Consider the following 18,865-nt stretch of genomic DNA (forward strand, 5'->3'; position numbering starts at 1 on the left):
CTTTAATTATGCATTTATTTATCTATTTATACATAAGTCATACATGACTTTGGTTTCAATAAATAAGTGAATCAATGCATAAATAAATACAGGAATAAATGACTAAATATATGTTGAAATAAATAAATGCATGAATGAATGGGACCTACCTCATTAACACGCGGACACGGTCCAACATTAAAATATTATTCCACTTCTTAAATGGGAAGTTAGCAGATTGCAACATATTCTATCTTTTTACAAAACTGGTGATATTTCTAATGTGGTAACATTACATTATAATGACTAATAATAAGGTCTACAGAATTATATTTACTTTAAAAAATAATGGCAGGACCATTAGATCAGTAGCTTCCTTTCATGGAGAACATTTTGTGAAACACAGGTTTTAAGAATGTTAATTATTACGTCTGCATTCCTGTGACGCTGCCGACACACCTACAGATTCAAACCATAGTTGTCAGTTAAACGTCTGCTTTTCCTGCTGCGACATGTAAAATGATGACAGGTGGAAAACGGTGTTATATCTTTCACAATACTCCAAGAAGAATGAGACATGCGATGACATTTTCCATTAAATCAAAAGTAGTTTATTTAACTTTGCCTTCTCTGTATAACTTTATTATAATAAGACACTTCTCTGCTTGTACATTGCTCCCTTGAACTAAAAATGGCAACATTTGTTTGTGGGAATGTAAGTTGGGGCAGACAAAACTTAGATACATACCAATATACATACATGTGTGTATATTACGGTTCCATTAATAAAACCATAAATGCTAAAAAAAAACAAAATAACAGACAGTTTGAACCAGTCCAGGTACCTTGGTAATGCTGGAAACAGTACAATCTTTGAGTAATTTTTCTGGAATACACTACTTTTGTTTTCTTTTAACATGGGTACATAAAATAATGCGCACATCAACGTTAAGAGTTAAGGAGGGATGAAGGACTCTTTGAGCCAGTGTTAAGTGTACAGCTATCAACGTATAAACCAGTAACAGGCAAGGCAAGCTGCACCCGCGGGTGCGTTCATGCTTAGACGTGAGAAAAATAAAACATGTCCAACCTCACTTGCCTGCAGAAGAATGTATGATTAAATTACACCAGAAAAACGTGTCTCCACTGCATGTTCTTCATTTGGATGAACGTATACACACACAGCTGCATACATGTGGATGTATTTAAGAAACAGTAGAATTGTCTTAATATTGGTAAAATCAAGTGTGGGCAAACAAGGCAGAAAGTGCTTGCCATTCATGTTAACCCCTCTGGTCCCCCTCCCCTTCCCCGAGTTATCATACACAAACACCAGAAAACGCACACATGCCACGCACACGTACACACAAGCACGCACGCACACATGTACACAAATCATCAAATGCCCTACTCACAACATCCCAGAGACGATCTTCAAACTGTTGTCAGTAAACAAACAAACCCCAACTTACAGCAGTGACAGATGCAGATGTATGAGTTTTAGTTCACCTCTGATGTCGTCTCCGTGTGCCATTTTATGTCTTTTATGTATGATACAAACTATGTTTACAAGTGTAATTCTACATCGATCCGATATTTCCTCAACACTCCAGAGTCGGCATTATTTGTTGCGAGTGAAAATCTTGGAAACCGCGTTATCTGCGAGTAGGTGACTCGTGTGACACCGTGTCAGCATTGTCCTGAATTCGATTAGTTTGGGCTTCTGATGCAGCCGTCCCGAGAACACACACCCTTTGAAAAATACTTCCTCAGACAAGGAGCTCTTGGTAATAGTCCTTTTCTCGGGGCGAGGAGTCTCCACAAGAGCCGGAGAGTGAGAGAGAGTGAGAGAGAGAGAGAGAGAGAGAGGGGTGATAGTACAATACTCAGCCTAGCTCTGTACTCTGGGCCCAGACAGAGTACCTGTCCTGTTGCATCACATGTAACATGCCCAAAAAACAAACGCAAAGAAGAAAAAAAAAACAGCAATCATGGGGTTTTTGTTATACTACAAGGAGTGCTTATTAGAACATATTCAATTACCTATCGAAGCATAAACATTTTTTTAGGAAAGTCAAACTTTTTTCCTTTATTCTATCGTGACGTACATTTCTCATTTTACTTATTTCCTTCCCCCCCCTTACAAGATCGATAAGTATTTCATCTTCAGGTTGGAATAAAGAGAAGTGTTTCCATAAAAATGGAAGTCACGGAGGTTGTTAAAACAAAGCCATTAAGCGATTAATACAGTCTTCATAGGGTAAACCAAACTCATGAGAGTAAAACCTGGGGACACTTTATGCAGACCTTCTGCAGGTGAGGAGGATGCTACGATTTTCCTAAAAAAAAAAAAAAAGGACCAACCAATAAGTAATCAAGCGTCAGAGCAGGTCAGGGAGGAAACAAAAACCGCAGTCTATCTGAACAAGCAGCAGGAACATTGATATTAAAGACAAATCGATGTGATCAATGCTAAGTGTAGGCGAGCACTGAGCAGTAGTACTTCAATGGGTCTTATCACAGTAATCAGACATAGTTTGCAGGAGCCCAAAAAGCAAAAGGAGGAAATGGGGAAATTAGTAAAAAGGTATTTTAATGACCTGCTTTTTAGAAGAAAAAAACACACACCCCTAACATTTTCCAGAGGCTTAAACTCATGTGACACGAGGCCAAAAAGAAAAAGAAAAGACACAAAACAAAACATCTTATGGTACATTGTTCTCATTAAAAGATGAAGCTGCACTCTTTCCCTTTGTGAGGGAAGTAATGCACAACTGCACTACTGAATACCACCCAAGGCCAAAGTGTGGTACAAATATACACAGGTACATAAATATAAAAATTAGCCCAATCCAAACATTTTTTCGCCAATTTAATCCCACATTTTTGTTTTTTTTGTTGCACCCACACGACTGCATGTGTTCTGCGTGTTTGTTAAGATGTCATATTTGTGCTTGTGTTTGCGAGTGTGTGTGGAGCTCTGTGTGAATGTCTATTGTCAAAACAGCGTGCACCTCCCGTCTGCAGAACCACATGCTTGTCAAATCCAACTGGGGGGGGGGGGGGGGGGGGTGCTCGAGGGAAGGTGGGGGTGGAGGGGGCACAACTGAACGGAGAGCAAGACGGAACAAACGGAGAAATTTACAATAACGGACGGTCGATGGTGTATTGATGCCAAGGGAAAGAGGTGACCGGGGTGGGGGGGGGGGGGTGCTAATGTGAATATCATCTCCATATACTGTACAACGCACTAATATGTTTCGGGATGCCAACAGATAAGTCATGAAGTAATTATCAAAAAGAGATTAAGATGTAAGAGGGTGGTTTTAATGTGGGTGGGTGGGGGTCATCTGAAATGTTCTGAAATATTTCATCACTTCCTATTTTTCGGGGAGGGCCAGTTGCCACGCCTCTCCCCGCGGTTGCCACCTCCGTTACCGGGGCCGCCGGAGCCGCCACCAGGAGGCCCACGGGGGCCTCTTCCTCCCCCTCCGCCTCCACCTCCTCCAGGGTTGACCCTCCGGTTCTGTCGCTCCATGCCAGGACGCTGGCTTGAGAAGCTTCTTTTATTAGCGGAGGGCTCTTTTCCCGACATGTCGCCGCGGTCGACCATACCTCCACCTCCGCCCCCCCCTCCACCCCTTCCCAGGTGGTGGGGATGGTGAGAAGAATAGGACTTCCCTCCTCCTCCCTCCCTGTCTCTGAACTCTGTGAAGTCGCTGCTCTCGGAGGCAGTCTCCCACTCCTCGTTGGCCTGGTCCGAGTTCTGGTTGGTGAAGTCGGGGGATTTTGCTCCGTGGCTGTGGTGGTGCTGGGGGTGGGTCTGCCCAGCGTTGCCCTGGCTGTAGTGGTGATGGTGATGGTTATTTGCATTGCTTAGATGCCCGCCACCACTGTTATTGTTGGTTGTTAGTGTGGTGTTAGCATTTTGGGCATTGCCTGTCACAGGAGCAGAGATGGGGGCTCCGTTACTGTCCTGAACTGAATTCAGGGAAGGCGAGGAGGGCCTTCCCCCTCCGATGACCCCGACTCCCCCGTTGATGCGTGCGGCATTCTCTCGCTCCTTCAGTCTCCGGAAGCGGGGGGGCTTGTCCTGCTGGTGCTGGGACCGCCCGTGACGGCGACGTCTTGGTGGTCGCTCAAACCCAGCGGGAGGGAACCCACGGTTAGCGGGAAGAGGGAGAGCATTTGGACCTCCAGAGTTTGGTGCAGGGTTGGTTGGTGCTTGCTGGGTCACAACTCCTCCATTTTCAGTGGAAGGTAAAGGGGCAGGAGTGGCAGGAGGCAAAGACGGCTGAGGGGCATTGGACCCCTGACTTTGAGTTTGACTTGCATCAGCTATCTTGTCTTTCTTCTCTCCTCCATTTCCTCCCCTGCCTAAGTCTTTGGGTCCAGAGTGTTGTGGCGGGCCTTGCTGCTTTCGACCTGAGGCTGATGACTTGGAGGACCCGCCGTGAGAGTTGGAGTTGGGTCCAACCCGGTGTCCCCCAGGTGGTCCTCCTACATTGCCACCACTTCTGTACATGTTTCCTCCTCCACCACCTCCACCCCTGCCCCTCCTGGAGGGCACGCCCCTGGGGGTGAAGACTCGGGCCTGGGAACCTCTGGGCGGTGCAGAAGAGGTGTTGGCGCTGCCAGTGGTGTTGACATTATCAGAGCCATTCTTGGTGTTGGGTTTCTGGTGGTCCTCCTTGTCTGAGGGACCGAGGTCACTTGCACCACTCTCACTGCCAGTCTCTGAACCCCTCTCCCTCCTCCTCTTGGGGATTTCCTCATACTCAGAACCCTCACTGCGGGTTTCACTTCGATTCCTGGCCCTGGCCGGGTTATGCTGGGACCGATCCTGACCGTGCCTGCCACCGCCCCCCTCGCCCTTGGACTCGTGGTGGTGGCCACCGCCAACAGATGAACGGTAGTCTCTGCCGCTCCTGCCTCCCATTCTGCCCCGACCACCACCAGCGGGCCCAGCAGCAGCTGTGTAGGTGCCACGATAACCACGGCCACGTCCGTAGAACTCTCCTCCTCGTCCACGACTGGTTCGGCTGCCTTTGGCGGGAACTCCATGGTGGTGGGACGGGCCACCTCCTCTTTCAAAGGAGCGGTCCCTGTCCCTGTCCCTGTCTCTGTCTCTGTCCCTGTCCCTCCTGGAGGAGGACCCTGAAAATCCTGAAGAAGTGGTGTCTACATCTTTGGGTCCTCTACCAGACCCGCCCCCACCTCCTCCTGAGGATCGTTCCTTTCCTCCATTCCTGGGTTTGGCTGTCTGGGCTGTTTCATCTTTAGATGGAGCTGATGTGTTCTGGGAGGTAGAGGAAGCTTCCTGCTTCATGGAGGTTGGTTGGCCACCATCTTTCTCTTTCTCTTTCCCAAAGCTTGTTTTTTCTCCTCCATCAGCTTCCCCTCCGTCTCTCTTCATCTCTTTCAGCACTGGCTTCTTAATGGGGCCAGCCCGCTTGTTGGCATTGCTGCCTCCGGTCTGGTTGGAGGGTTTGTGGTCCAATGGAGTGTTGGAGGAGTCCTCCCCTCCACGAGAGTGGTTCCCACCTCCTGCATTGTTGGCCCTCCTACCATGAGAGGAACCTCCACCTGTGTTGCTGCTGCCAGGCCGCGGGCCCCACTGGGTCTCTGTCTTGTGCTCCCGTCCCCCTCTTTGGTTTGATTTAGGATGAGGGTGGTGGTGCTGCTGCTGCTGAGGTTGAGTATGACTGCCATGTTGAGAGGGAGGTGGGCTGGAGGTCGTGGAGGAATGGGGAGCATATGCCGGGCCCGTTTTCTCCTGTTTCACATGGCTGCTACTCCCGGCACTTCCACTGTTGCCTCTTTCACCGTGACTGTGCCCGACACCAGCTTCACTCTCTCTCTGGGACGGGTGATGATGCAGACCAACTTTGACATTCCCATCATCCCTGGCAGAAGAGGAGGAGGAGGAAGAACAGGAGGATGAGAGGGAAGGTTGGTTGATTGGGGGAGAAGAGTCTGTCTTCTTAGCAGGGGCCTCAATAACCCTTTCTCGGCTGTTCTCTTGCTTGTGGGGGTGGAGAGGGAAGTGAGGCTGCTGAGGGTGGTGGCTGTGATGGTGGTGGTGATGAGAGTTGCTCTCAACAGGGGGGTGATCAGTGCGGCCGTTGCGATCATAGTGGGGGTGTGAGGCTCCCCATATCTGTCCCTGCTGAGACCCTCGTGGAGGCCCTTCATCCTGGTGGGTGTAGCTATGCGGCTGATTTCCCCTCTCCGCCCTCTGCTGGTGGGGATGCATCCTCCCACCCTGGTCAGGGAAGTTGCTGTAGTTGCCCCGTCCACTCATGTAGTGATGAGGGTGGTGGCCACCTCCCTGGTGGGGCCCGACTTGAGCGCCAACTGGAGGTGGAGTCTGATTGGATGTCCCAGAGGTGGCGCTGGGCTGCTGGATGGGTCCCAATCCACCCTCTCGCATGCGGTGAGGAGGAGTGTCGCTCCTAAGATAGAGAAGATAGACAGAATAGACTGATTACAAAATACTAAATTAAAACCATTTAATTAAAAGGGTCAATTCATTACAAAATAACCTTTTTTCTTTTTACACTGAGTATTTAAAGCAGCCCTGAAACAAATAACACTGTAAGAAAGCTTTTAACATGTTTCTTATACAAACAATAGTTAAAAGGTAGGCGCAATGACAGGTGCAATGACCTTGAATATATTAAACTACCCCAAAATGTCGTGTGAATCCATACCTGGGCCCTTTGGGCACATCGTCATCCTCCAATGCCTGCTTCTGTCTGAGAGGGGATGTTAGTCCACGACCCTCTCCTCCACCAGGAAATACCTCCTGTCCCCAGGCCAGCTTAGGATCCATAGGGGGGGTCCCACGATGAGGGTGCCCTGGATGCTGTTGCTGCCTGTCAAAGGGGTCTGAACCAGATCCCCCTGAATCAGACCGCTCACGCCCAATAAGACCTGTAGTAGCGAAAAATTCTTTGTCAACAAACCGAGACAAATAGTTGTTGACACGTGATAACACAGTAATAATCATTTACCATTAGTAACCACTAACATCTGAACTGTGTTACGTAATACAGAGGTATTGTATTACCTAATTACTTCACTGGTGAGCTTAAATATTTATGTAACAAATCATTTCATCAGATCTCAGTGATAATGTCCATCACTCACCTGATGGGTGCATTCCTGCTGAGTAATAGTCCATAGGCGGAGGGCGTCCCTGCATCATGCGGGGGTCCATGTAGGGCATCATCATCCAGCGAGGGTCAAAATTCATTGGCAGGGGCGGGGGTCGGACCATATTGCTGGGTTGATACATAGGTCCACCCTGCTTAGGTCCAGGCCCCGGCTGGGGTGTTGAACCTGGTGAAGGACCCTGTGGAGGCTGGGGCTGGGGGGACAGCTGGCTTTGTGATGCCTGGCTGTGCTGCTGCTGCTGTTGTTGCTGCTGCCACTGCTGCTGTTGTTTCAGGAGCTGCTCCTAAAGAGAAATAAAGGTGAAATTAAAAACAGCACAGAAATATGCCGGAATTGGTAGCAAAAGACAAAGCTGTGGGGGTTATTTTTGTCTTTGAATAAAACATACAATAAGCTAAACTCATCTCGAATGCAATAACCATTCAAGCAATACATGTACAAAAGACAACAGTCAAGTACAGATCCTTACCTGCTGCTGCCTCTGAAATCGAGGTGGAAGAGACTTCTGGTACTTGGAGTAACCCTGGCCAGGAGGACCACCGGCTTGACGACCGGCTCCTCCTCCAATATTTTCAATCTTCACCGGGTCAACTGCTCTTTCAGCGCCACCTCCTGCTCGAATGTGCAGACTGCCCACGGCCTCTTCCTTATTTTCTCCTGGTATAGGTACGTCCAGCATGGGCTGCTGTGGCTGTGACACAGCTGGCTGGGGACACTGTTGGGTTTCTGAATCAAGAGAGAAAGTTTAAGTTTAAATACATCAGAAATTGAGAAAGCCAAATCACATGAAGGGATCCAAACCATTCAGACCTCAGAAACTCACCTGCACTGGAGTCATAGCTGCTGTTGCTGCTGGCTCGCTGTCGGTCACCGACTACAGGACTGGACCCCGGCTGGACAACCAGCATTGGAGGCTCCTCAGGGTCCACACAAGGGGAGGGGGGCTGGCTGATGTTGGGGGAGGAGGCAGAGGCTGAAAGAGATGGACTAGGGCTGACTGCTGTGGCAACTGTAGAGTTTCCATCAAGGCTTGGGCTTTTACAGCCGCTACCACCACCTCCTGTGTTGCTGCCCTGCTGCTGTTGCTGCTTTTCATCCAGCCTCTTTAGCTTCTCTGCGCAGGCTGCACGTCTCTCTTCTTCCATCCTACGTTCTTCCTCCTCGCGGCGGCGACGGGCTCTCTCCACAGCAGCAGATATCTCAGTGGAGGACTGCTTCCTGCGCTGACGCCAGGTCTCATCTTCATCATTCTCCTGGGGTCCAGGGACCAGCAGGCCAGGTTGGGCGGGAGGAGAAGGGCCTCCTGGGGCTGGCTGATGCTGGGCAGGGACAGTTTTCCCCTGGCCTTGAGAGACACTCTGGTTTTGGGGCCGGTCCTGAACAGACAGAAAATAGGATTGCTTCATTATGCAGTTTTCAACTCTCTAGATGACAACACTGCAATCTTGTTGAGAAAAATGTTCCACAAATGATTACAACAACTGAAACAAAACTCAGGAGGCAGAAGCCGAACGTAAAACTAAAGATGACTTATTCATAAGACCTGGGGCGGTGGATGAGATAATGATAAAAATGATTTGTCTATGAGGCGCTATCTGGATGGCTACCTGTCGGTAAAAGGAGTAAGGCCCTTGTCCAAGGAGCGGCCCAGGTGGGGGGGAGGGCTGCTCCCGGGGACCACCCAATCCAGGCCTGCGCCCCTGTGTTCAGGCAGACACAGTTAGCCAGGCTCCATCACAATAATCTACACTGTCAAAAATACACACACACTAACACATCTCCGCCCACAAATTAACAGAAAGCCCATTGTCCTGTGTTGTAAATTATATATTTTCATAGCGTGAGCTTGGCCTGTCTGGGCAACCCCTTGTTGCTTCTGGTTAGCATGCTACCTGGTAGTTGGTCGGTGCTCCCTGGCCCCCCCAGCCACTGCCTCCCTCCTCGGCCCATCCTGGCTTGCTGGAGGGGGGTTGGGGGCCATTGTCAACATTACAGGGAGGAGTGTGGCGGGTGTCTCCACCGCTGTCTGAGGCTCGAGAGCGAGAGGTTGCAGGGGGAGCTTCCTGGGACCTCTGCTGCTCACTGAGGACAAGAGAAACATTTTGTCAAACAAAGTATAGCAGCTTGTATAATATATCCACATTTGTGCTTAAAACTGTAATGAGATCATCTGAAGTGATATCATGCTGAATGTACTTGGTCACATACTGCAAGTCATTCTTGCTCTCGGTTCCCTCCTCGTCCCCACCATCTTCATCTCCTTCATCATCACTGAACTTCAACTTGGCGGAGTAATCTATCTCCTCGTGAGCTCCTGTCAAAACAAAGAAAACATCAGAACCATGTTTGTGCCAAACATCCATTCACTGCACTTGCACAATATTTAAAGTCCTTCATTTTGATAAACCTTATCCTCCTCCTAGCGCAGTAATTGGAACACTTCCCCTTACATCAGCAGGAAATATGATATACATCTGCGATGTTAGAAAGCTTCAATCTGACCCCCACTACTAGTCATCGCCTCCATCATTTAGCAGCACAAGCACTCAATCAACACGTAATACATTAGAAGACTTAAATGTCACAGTTAAAGGGGCGGGACCGTCCCAAGTACCACAACAACTAAAATGAAAACCTCTGCAGTCATAGTCAGTCGTTTTAGAATGAAACTGTTTCATTCTTCAGTACAAATAAAACTTTAAATTCCACACATTAAAAAAAAACAGTCTTTGGGCAACAATATAAATAGGAATGATTATTTATTCTGTTGTCTGCATCAAATACAATTTAAGATTTCTTGCATGTAAATGGACAATATGAGCGATTAGATTTTGCTCATTTCTATAGTTTTTCTACATTCTATATGACTTAAGATTTCTTTTTCAGTGCAGTATAGTATAGTTTCTTTTTCCTCCTTAGTGAGAAATGGAACCACTGTTTTTTAGAGCTAGAAAATCCTATTTCCATGTTAGTTGTACATCTGTAAATGTAGAGGCTTCTGTTTTACCTGCCCAGCCCTCGTCTCCGTCATGGTCCAGCTCGTCTAGCTCCTTCAGGTCATCCTGCTTTAGGATAGAGGGTCGCTTCACCACCTCTCCTGTGTCACGTGGGCCGCCCTGAGACCTGCTGTCAGGACCACGAGAGAACCTGATAGAGGGGAGGAGATTCTTTGTAAATGATGTGAAGAAACAAAAAAGCAAGAACAATGGACCCCATTTTTTAAAAAGACAGTGAATAAACTGTCATAAAGTAGCACAATATTAGGTTTACATCTGATTTTGACAAGGAAAGTACCTTGGAGCAGGCCCTTCCCCGGGTGCAGGGTACCTGTAGGGCCCCTGAGGACCATAGGGGGCCGGGAAGGGCAGGTAGGGAGGATACATCTAAAAGGAAAAAAGAATATTAGGTTCAGATAAAACATTTTACAAATCAAGAGGTCTTAAGAATAGCTGTGGTAGTCTGAAGCCTTTGATGTAAACAGGAAGCACATTTAAAATAACAAATGTCATAAAAATAAAGTGCAGCCCAGGCCAATTTTGCATTATTTAATTCAAACAACTTAACTGGAAACAAATATTAGAATGTTAGCCTTAATCAAGAGAGAAAAACAATAAACTTACGAAAGGAGGCATGATCCCTCTGTATTGGGGGAACCCAGGCCCCACAGGGGGCTGGGGCAGAGGCAAGGCGGGGCTGCCTGCGGGAGGGTTCCTAGGTGGCCCGTGGGACTGAGAGTTCGGAGGGGGGACCCCAGCTGCCCCATCCATCACCAGAGCCCCACCAGTGCCACCCTCCACTGCCCCCTCCCCAGACAGGGTGGGCGCCAGGACTCGGCCCCCACCGTCCCGCCAACTTGTAACGTCTGAGGAAAAGGCACACAGGAAAGGACGGAGAGGTCAGTGTGGTTTACGTGCTTTAACGGAATAAGGTCAGAGATGATAAAGTCATTACTTTAGAAAGATAAAATCCTTTCAACTAAGATCCTGTGTCCGCAGCACTTAAGAATATAAAAGGATTAAAGCTATTATATGGGTAACTATTTCTTATTTTGCTTCAGTCCGTAACTAAATTTGGTTTTGGCAAGCTCCACAGCTGCCCCACAGACAGTGTTGTGAGAGAAGTTTTCTCATCACCACCAACTTCATTAAATAACTGGTTGATCAATTATTGGAGATTAGGTGGGCATCACTCACTCTGGGGGCGGAGGCTTGGTCCGGGCCCATACCACTGATCTGCAGTGCCCTGTTCTTTGCCAGCTTTGTCCTGGTCGCCAGCCGCCTGCAGGGTGGGAAATTCCTCGCGAGAGAATGGCGACGGTAGGTTTGATGCCTTTCCACCTGTAGAAGTGATCAACGCTTTGTTAGGGAGGATGGACATGTGTAAGCTTTTTCAAGTTTATGGCTTATGACTGCCACTTTTTCATGTTGCGGTTTGTTCTTGTAAATCGTAAATAAATGAGTGTGGTCTAGATCTACTCTGTATAGAAAGTGTCCTGAGAAAACTTCTAAGATTTGACACCATAAATAAAAATAAATTAAACTGAATTATGAGACAAATGCAAAAAGAAGACTTACCATCCCCTTGTGTTCCAAGTGTAACACTGGCTTGTGCCCAGGACCTTACCCCTACGGCCTGGGTTGAAGCTGGGGCCAGAGCCTGAGGGGTGGGGGAGACAAACACTATATGATACATGTCGACTATGGCGGCCATGGATCTCCATGCACATCAACTCCTAAGAGTATAACTTTGCATTCACGTTACTGGGACTGAAAGTACCTCTGAAGCTGGCGGGGTTCTCGGGCGGGTCGGTGCAGGTGTCGGTAAATCCACAGGCTGCTGCGATTCCGGCTGCGGTGCTGACGATGCATCGGTACTGAGAGAAAGAAAATGGGAGATATTAGACAAGACAGTCTCAGCAAAAGGCAAACCTCAAAGTGATTTTTAAACAAGTAAAAGTCAGAAATTGGTTTGATGGATTTGTTGCTTACCTCTTTGGGTCCGCTTGTTCCTTGTTGCTTGCCCATCCTGTGCCGTCTTTGGGAACGAGCGAGACGTTGGGATCGTTGCCTTTGTTCTCTGCCTTCAGACTGGGCAGGTTGGCAGGGGGTGGCATACGCCGTGCGGAGGCAACTTTACCAAGAGACTGCAGGCCATGGCGGGGGGGAACTGATATGGGGAAGAGAAAGGAAGTCATCAGCACAGATGGACAACTGAAACCTGACACCAATTAAATCCACTGGGTGTAAGGGGCAGCCTGATGACAGGGCCCATTTACTGGATACACAGTTAGGATGCTGAACAACCAACAAGGCTAGGCGCTTGGTAGTTTCAGTCGGGTGATTCTGATGAATGTGGATTATCAAAAATAAAGCTTCTAGCTGTTTTTGAAAACTTTCAGCGAACCCACTTCAATGTCAGTTAATGGAGAAGTTAGGATATTGATGCTCACCGAAGCATGGAAAAGCCTTGAGGTTCTAAAAAGTGAAGCCGTACCGAATATCAATCCCTCATTTGTTTCCTTGAGGCTCAGAGAAACCACAGCAGTGCAGGGCTAGGAGGGGGAAGTCTGTAGTTTGGAAACGGGGACAGCTGCTTGGATCTAGCGGGGAGCTTCTGAATAAAACATCGGCTGGGGACTCAGCACAGAAGTCAAACAGCGTCCACAAGTAAGCCTCTGTCTTGGGTCAGGATCAGTGGCTCCACGGCTCAGCTGACATGTCAATGTTCGAGAGCCAGTCCACCTCCAGATCGTGCATAATTTCTTTTCATATGGCTACAAATGAGAAACATTCTAATAAACAATGTGTTTTTCTCTCTCTCTCAGAGACGGGTGTAAAGGCCTAAAAATTAGGGTAGTAAATATCCTCGGCCCCTGAATAATATTAAAAGCATCAGCAGAACCAGGTTGGCAGGCGGCGGAGAGATGCAGCAAATCATCCACTTCCTCTATTGGAAATCAGCACCAGTGCTATTAGGCAGACAGCGGGCTAATGCATCAAAGTTACGGTACATGGTGTCAGGAGACAACACAGCATAGCCAAGCGCTTTTAATCACACCGCCAATGGGCAAACCCAACTGTGCACAGCAGATCTGTTTCTTAAGCCTAGACCTGTTTAAGTACAAAGCAAGTCTCACATCCTTAGTGACATAACAAAACATCAGTGGCAGAATGTAAACAGAGTCTGACAGGAAAGCGATATTGAAAACTAATACCCTGAGTGGAAAGACAGAAAGACCAATCCATTTGAGAGGATGTGTGTTGAACCAGGATACTCACCAACAGGCTTTTGTGCTTCAAGGCTCTTTCCTTTGTATGTATCAAACAGGTTGAGGGACGCATACTTGGTTTTGCCTTCCTTCCCCTTTGCAGTTTGCCCAGAGCGCTCTGACATTGCGCTGTCCGCTCATTGAGTATGGTGAGCCCTGAGACTGAGGAAAGTGAGGGAGGGAAAGACAGAGAAAGACATTTGACACCAGGTATACACACAGACAGTGAGAGTAAATGTGATGCTAGTACAGGCCTGCATTCAAACCGAAACTGTATCACAAATCAAAATATCCTGAACACGTGCGATGACTCGACAAACTCAAAAAAGGGATTTAACAACTGGATATGTGTGGTAAAATGAAGCCCTCCTAGTGAAACTTCCAGGAATACAGTGTAGAAAATAATGTTACCCATAGAAACAACAATATCACAACAGAAGCACACCAGTCCTGCGTGCCGCTAGTAAGACTAGATGCTGGCTGACACAAAAGGTTCTGAAGCTTTTGACATTTTTAGTCCTAAAGATATTCCTTTTTAAAAATAAATTATCACTCCACAAACTTCAGATATGTATTAGACACTCTCTTCTCTTGTGCACCCAATAAATTAAAGTCACTCAATAAACTCAAATTCCTGTTGATCATTTTGCACTTCAATTATGTACATTTACAAGAGAAAATAATGAAAAAAGCTACAAAACCACCTCTTAATGCCAGTTTAAAAACATTTAAAACGTTGACCTCTTTGCGGACCTTTTAAACTATGTAGATAGGTGAGAAAATAATCTTTAAAAAAGGGGAGGACAGCCGTAGGCACAATGGTTAGAGCAGGCTCCCCATGTAAAGAGGCTGAATGTCCACAAGACAGCGGCCGCAGGTTCAACTCCGACCTGCGGGCCTTTGCAGCATGTCTTTCCCTCTCTCTCTCAGCCCATTTCCTGTCTGCCCTATCTAATAAAAGGCTTGAAAACTGCCAAAAAAAGCTTTCAAAACATATGGATATTTGAATTCTACACCACTACTGTAAAACAAAGTGACAAGAACAAAGGCAATAATCAATAAATTCATGATATATTTATAGTCACTTCACAGCGTCCACAGTGCTCTGTGCCACGGCGGAGCACATTTTTTAATCAAGTGTCTTTTCCACAATAACAAATAAACTTATCAAAATAGAACAGTTATATCTACAATATCTACCTACAGGCCACTTATTTGTGCCAGTACTAATATTATGGACACATTATTAAAGTTAGTGGTGTGTGTTAGGGTTATCGGGAAAGTTACACCTACTGTTGTGCAGCTTTCCACTAAAAAAAAAAAAAAAAATTCAGGTTTTCTGTCCCAGCTTTTAAAAGAGGTGGACAGTTGGATAACTTAAGCATCCTTTTTAAAAAGGTATGTTAAGCCAGCACAGTATCGAGTACAGTGCATCACACCTCAGCACAGGAAACACTGTACAAAAAGAGAGGGAAAAAGCTGAACCATGGTCCCTATGCCTTTCCTTGGCTCCATGGCAACTGCCAGGCCTTAAGCTTGAACTCATTTTACTGCACATCAATAAAACACACTGTGCTGACATCTGTCCAATTCAGAGTGATTTGGATGTATCCAGCAGGTTAAACAGCTGCCCCCACTCCATCCTACTCCCATTAGGAACAATTACTGAGAACAGGTGATTCTCCTCAGACTATTATGCTACACATAATATTAGTAATTCAATTCACTTGCTTTGAATGACGCTGTGAAATGATGCAAGCCAATCCGGATGGTCCACGGCGAGATGAATAATTTTACAGATCGACGCATGAAGACCTCACGCAACAGTTCTATTATTATGCAAAATATCGGCACATGGATATTTAAAATGACTGAAAGGTGAAAGAATATATAGAATCCTAAATCATGAGAGCTGCATCACCACCACCGTATTATATAGTTTTTAAAAAATCACTTAAAGAATATTACCTTCAACGAAACTTCAGTATTTAATGCTAGTTCTTGTAGCGAGTTGGTTGCACAGACTTTTCTTATCACTTATTATTTTGATATAGATTCCTTCGGAGTCGTGAAATGTCTGTTTTTGGCCCAGTATGGAGAGGGGTCTGGTGGCTGGAGAGGTACCAATTAAACTCATAGGCACTGCCCTTGAGCAAGGTACCAAACCCCAAACTGCCCTGGGCACCTGTCCATAGGCAGCCCCCTTGCTCTTCCATCTCTCCATTAATTGCACTGTATATAGGTTGTGTTTGTGCATGCGTGTGTAACCTGAAAAACACATTTTATTATTTAAAGCCAACTACCTCCTACTGCGCACTGATAATCTTCATAATGACAAGTGAAATGCCTGCATGGTGTCTCCAATACACACACACACACACATCAATGAGGGAAAAAATAAATACATGGCTGACTACCAGACAGTAGCACCGCACTGTGACGTGCCTCAATAGCCAGATGAGATTAGAAAATTAGGTCGTGGGATGGCTGGTCAACTATACATGTTGTATGGGGATTAACGGGGGCCAGCAGCAGTTGCACACTACCAAGCCATAACTGCAGCAACGCAGTATACCACAAAGGGGCCTTGTAAAGCTAAAGCTAACGACAAACACGAGAAATATTAGTGCAAAAGCAACTGGTAACAATTGCATTCAGCATCAACTGGACAAAACCACAAACGGCTTAAGCCACAGATTTATTCAGACATCTTTACGGCAGTGCTAACTAACGTTTAGCTGGGAAACAGTGGGCCTCGGTGTTCACGTTGGGAGGGGGACTGCGTTCATGTTTCATAATGCTTTCTGTCCGTAACATCAACAGCTTATTGCTTTTCAACTCTGTCACGTTTTAAATCACACACACCGACATCACGACGGGTCGTTTTTATACCCGGTGTCGTTGTTTGATTATCTTATAGTTCGTGGGAAAGCACCACAGGGGGAAAAAAAACGTTTTTATTAGGGAGAACAAAACAAAATGGCGGTGCGGACAGGCCCGGTGCACGTTAACGTGAAGAGGTTGTGAAGCATCATTTACAAACTCAAACCAAAGTCAATTTCGTCATTATACATTTAAATACGCTGACATTTAAAGTCACGGTGATTTGTTTTAAATATAAATATCCATGGAAACAAACATAACTACGGTATGTTAGCTCGAGCTACAACCAGCGCTAACATTTATACGCTAACATTAGCTGGTTAGCAAATAAGATGTTTTATCATACAATTCAACAACAAGCAAACTATTATCAATAAAAAAAAGAAATAAATGGCTATTCACAAAAACACATGGCCCTCTTCCTTTGGTATGACAAACGGCAGCTAACGTTAAACCACTTAGCCGAGCGTTACATTAGCTTAGCAAGTTAGCAACAACAATCACTTTGCCTTTTCTAAAAACAATAAGACTGATGAAACCTCCACAAAACAGGCCAAACTCTGTGTCCAGTGATGCTGGTGATCACATCTAAATCAATGTAATAATAACGCATCGTTGTTGTGCATTAAAACATGCATAATTCCGTCCACTGACCTGGTCTTGTCCCGACTTGTCTCGAGGTTGTATCGCAGAGTGAGGTTATGCTAACGTGATGCTAACGTGATGCTAATGGAGCTAACGTAGCTAAGCAACGTTATCCTGCTGCATTATAGTCAAGACACTTAAAGGTCTTTGCAGCAGTAGATTGCACCGAAGTAATACTATATATAGATAAAAGAAGGTGTTCGGCTTACTTGCACTCCTTTTCTTTTCTTTTTTCCAAAAAATAAATGAAAAAGGGTGAAAATAAAATTGTTAATACTGGACTCGAACCGTCGCCTAAAGAGCCGTCAACGGCTACTGGCTGCTCATGCCTGAGATGGAAGCCGTTAGGGAACAGAGAGGAAATAAAATGTCACTATTATGTTTTAAAATAAAGCTTTTAAAAAACATTAATGGAGTCATTATCATTGTATCAAGGTTTTAGTATGAATTTAAACAAGTGCAGACTGTTTTTACTTAAAAATATAATTGATCCACTTTCTTTGGACAGTTATAATCAGTGGTGTGAAGTAAATAAGTACATTTACTACTATTACTACTACTAATGATAATTATTTATTTTTAATACTGTGCACATTAATCAGCATAAACATTAACATATATCTGTAAACATGCTTGATTATAGCAAAGCTGCTAATTTGCATCTGTGGTCCCTAATAAATCAAATGAAAGAATATAAAAAATAAGAAGAGACAGCAAATAAATATATAAAATACAAGTAGAATAGGAAGGACACACAGCACCATACATTACATACAGACACCAGACCCACACATGATTTAACAATGGGATAAAAAGTAATGTAATACAAGTTTGAGGTACTTGCATTTTAATCTACTGTATACTTCTACTTACCTAGATTTCAGAGGGAATATTGTACTTTTTACGCCTCTACATTTATTTGGCATCTTTAATTATGAGTTTCTTTACAGATTCTGAGTATTTATACAAAATAGTATCAACAAATTAAACAGCAAATGTTTTTTTAAACATATTAAGCTACACAGCAGTGTATAAAGTAAATAAAATTAGCCCCATCTTTATCAGCTGCAACATTTAGTAAGTGATATTTACATGAATCTACCAATAATTATAATCTAATATTCTGAAATAGACCATTCTGCACAATGAGTACTTTTACTAATTATACTTAAAGTACATTTTGATGCTAATACTTTTGTACTTTTGAGTAAGTAACATTTTAAAAGCAGAACGTTTACTTGTAACAGTAACTTCTTTCACCACTGCTCATTACAGTTATAAGAAATGGAAATTAAAGATGATTTGCAAACATCGACTTTATATTTGAGCAAGCAAAGAAAAGCTGAACTAAATACTGCTGAGAAGTGCATCTATAACACAGAGAGAGCATTGTTGTCCAAAACAAAGAGGATATATCTCACACATAAAGGATCATTTCTTAAATGCTTTTCTTTGACCAACTGTTAAAAACCATAACTGTAAAATCAAAAATCTTCAAGATCGCTCATATATGAACATAAATATTGTAAAAATCAGCAACATGTTTAAATTCTTTGTTCAAAAATAAAAGCTATATCAGAAAAACAGGGGAAAGACACCAGTAGAGTGAAGTTTATATAAAGCCAGTGCAGATTCATTCATTTTTCTCATTACGTTTGTGCAATACTGTTGGAAACGGTCACTTTGTTTTACACTAAACACTCATTTTCATTTACACTCACTGGCTACTTCCTTCACTTGTAATAGAAATCTAATACTAACAGCTCTGCCATCAAATCTACTTTAATAAAGTTTATATTTGTTTCTGGTTTTGTTGACATTGTCAGAAAGGTCATTCTTTTGCTTTATGTTTATTATTTAAGTTATGGTTTGATGCAGTGAAGTGCAGAGATTTGTTTTCTTCAACCCTTG

General features: G+C 44.9%; 1 protein-coding gene across 2 annotated transcripts; it reads right to left on the bottom strand.

Annotated features, from left to right (window-relative positions):
* Window positions 1-583: 583 nt before the first annotated feature.
* Window positions 584-17,259, bottom strand: prrc2a (proline-rich coiled-coil 2A). Of its 2 annotated transcripts, none has more exons than XM_083925125.1 (16): window positions 17,164-17,259; window positions 13,437-13,588; window positions 12,147-12,324; window positions 11,935-12,031; window positions 11,733-11,814; window positions 11,352-11,495; window positions 10,779-11,020; window positions 10,453-10,541; window positions 10,166-10,305; window positions 9,367-9,472; window positions 9,051-9,240; window positions 7,982-8,534; window positions 7,628-7,884; window positions 7,132-7,441; window positions 6,693-6,915; window positions 584-6,434 (listed from the first exon to the last, which is right to left on the bottom strand). In XM_083925125.1, the coding sequence occupies exons 2-16, from the start codon at window positions 13,549-13,551 to the stop codon at window positions 3,353-3,355; spliced, it is 5,808 nt and encodes a 1,935-aa protein (XP_083781251.1). In that variant the 5' UTR covers window positions 13,552-13,588; window positions 17,164-17,259; the 3' UTR covers window positions 584-3,352. The 2 variants fall into 2 exon arrangements, with proteins under 2 accessions (XP_083781251.1, XP_083781250.1); XM_083925124.1 differs by having other exon boundaries at window positions 16,964-17,221.
* Window positions 17,260-18,865: the final 1,606 nt, after the last annotated feature.

This window comes from Echiichthys vipera, assembly GCF_963691815.1.
Source record: "Echiichthys vipera genome assembly, chromosome: 13".
NCBI classification, from domain to species: Eukaryota; Metazoa; Chordata; class Actinopteri; order Perciformes; family Trachinidae; genus Echiichthys; species Echiichthys vipera.

What these genes read in the sequence shown, in the direction of transcription:
- prrc2a (XM_083925125.1), bottom strand. Translation starts at nt 13,551, where the DNA reads ATGTCAGAGCGCTCTGGGCAAACTGCAAAGGGGAAGGAAGGCAAAACC. An exon ending in GAACAAGCGGACCCAAAGAG is followed by an intron (nt 12,032 to 12,146) that starts GTAAGCAACAAA and finishes TCTTTCTCTCAG; the next exon opens with TACCGATGCATCGTCAGCAC. An exon ending in ACTTGGAACACAAGGGGATG is followed by an intron (nt 11,496 to 11,732) that starts GTAAGTCTTCTT and finishes TCACTTCTACAG; the next exon opens with GTGGAAAGGCATCAAACCTA.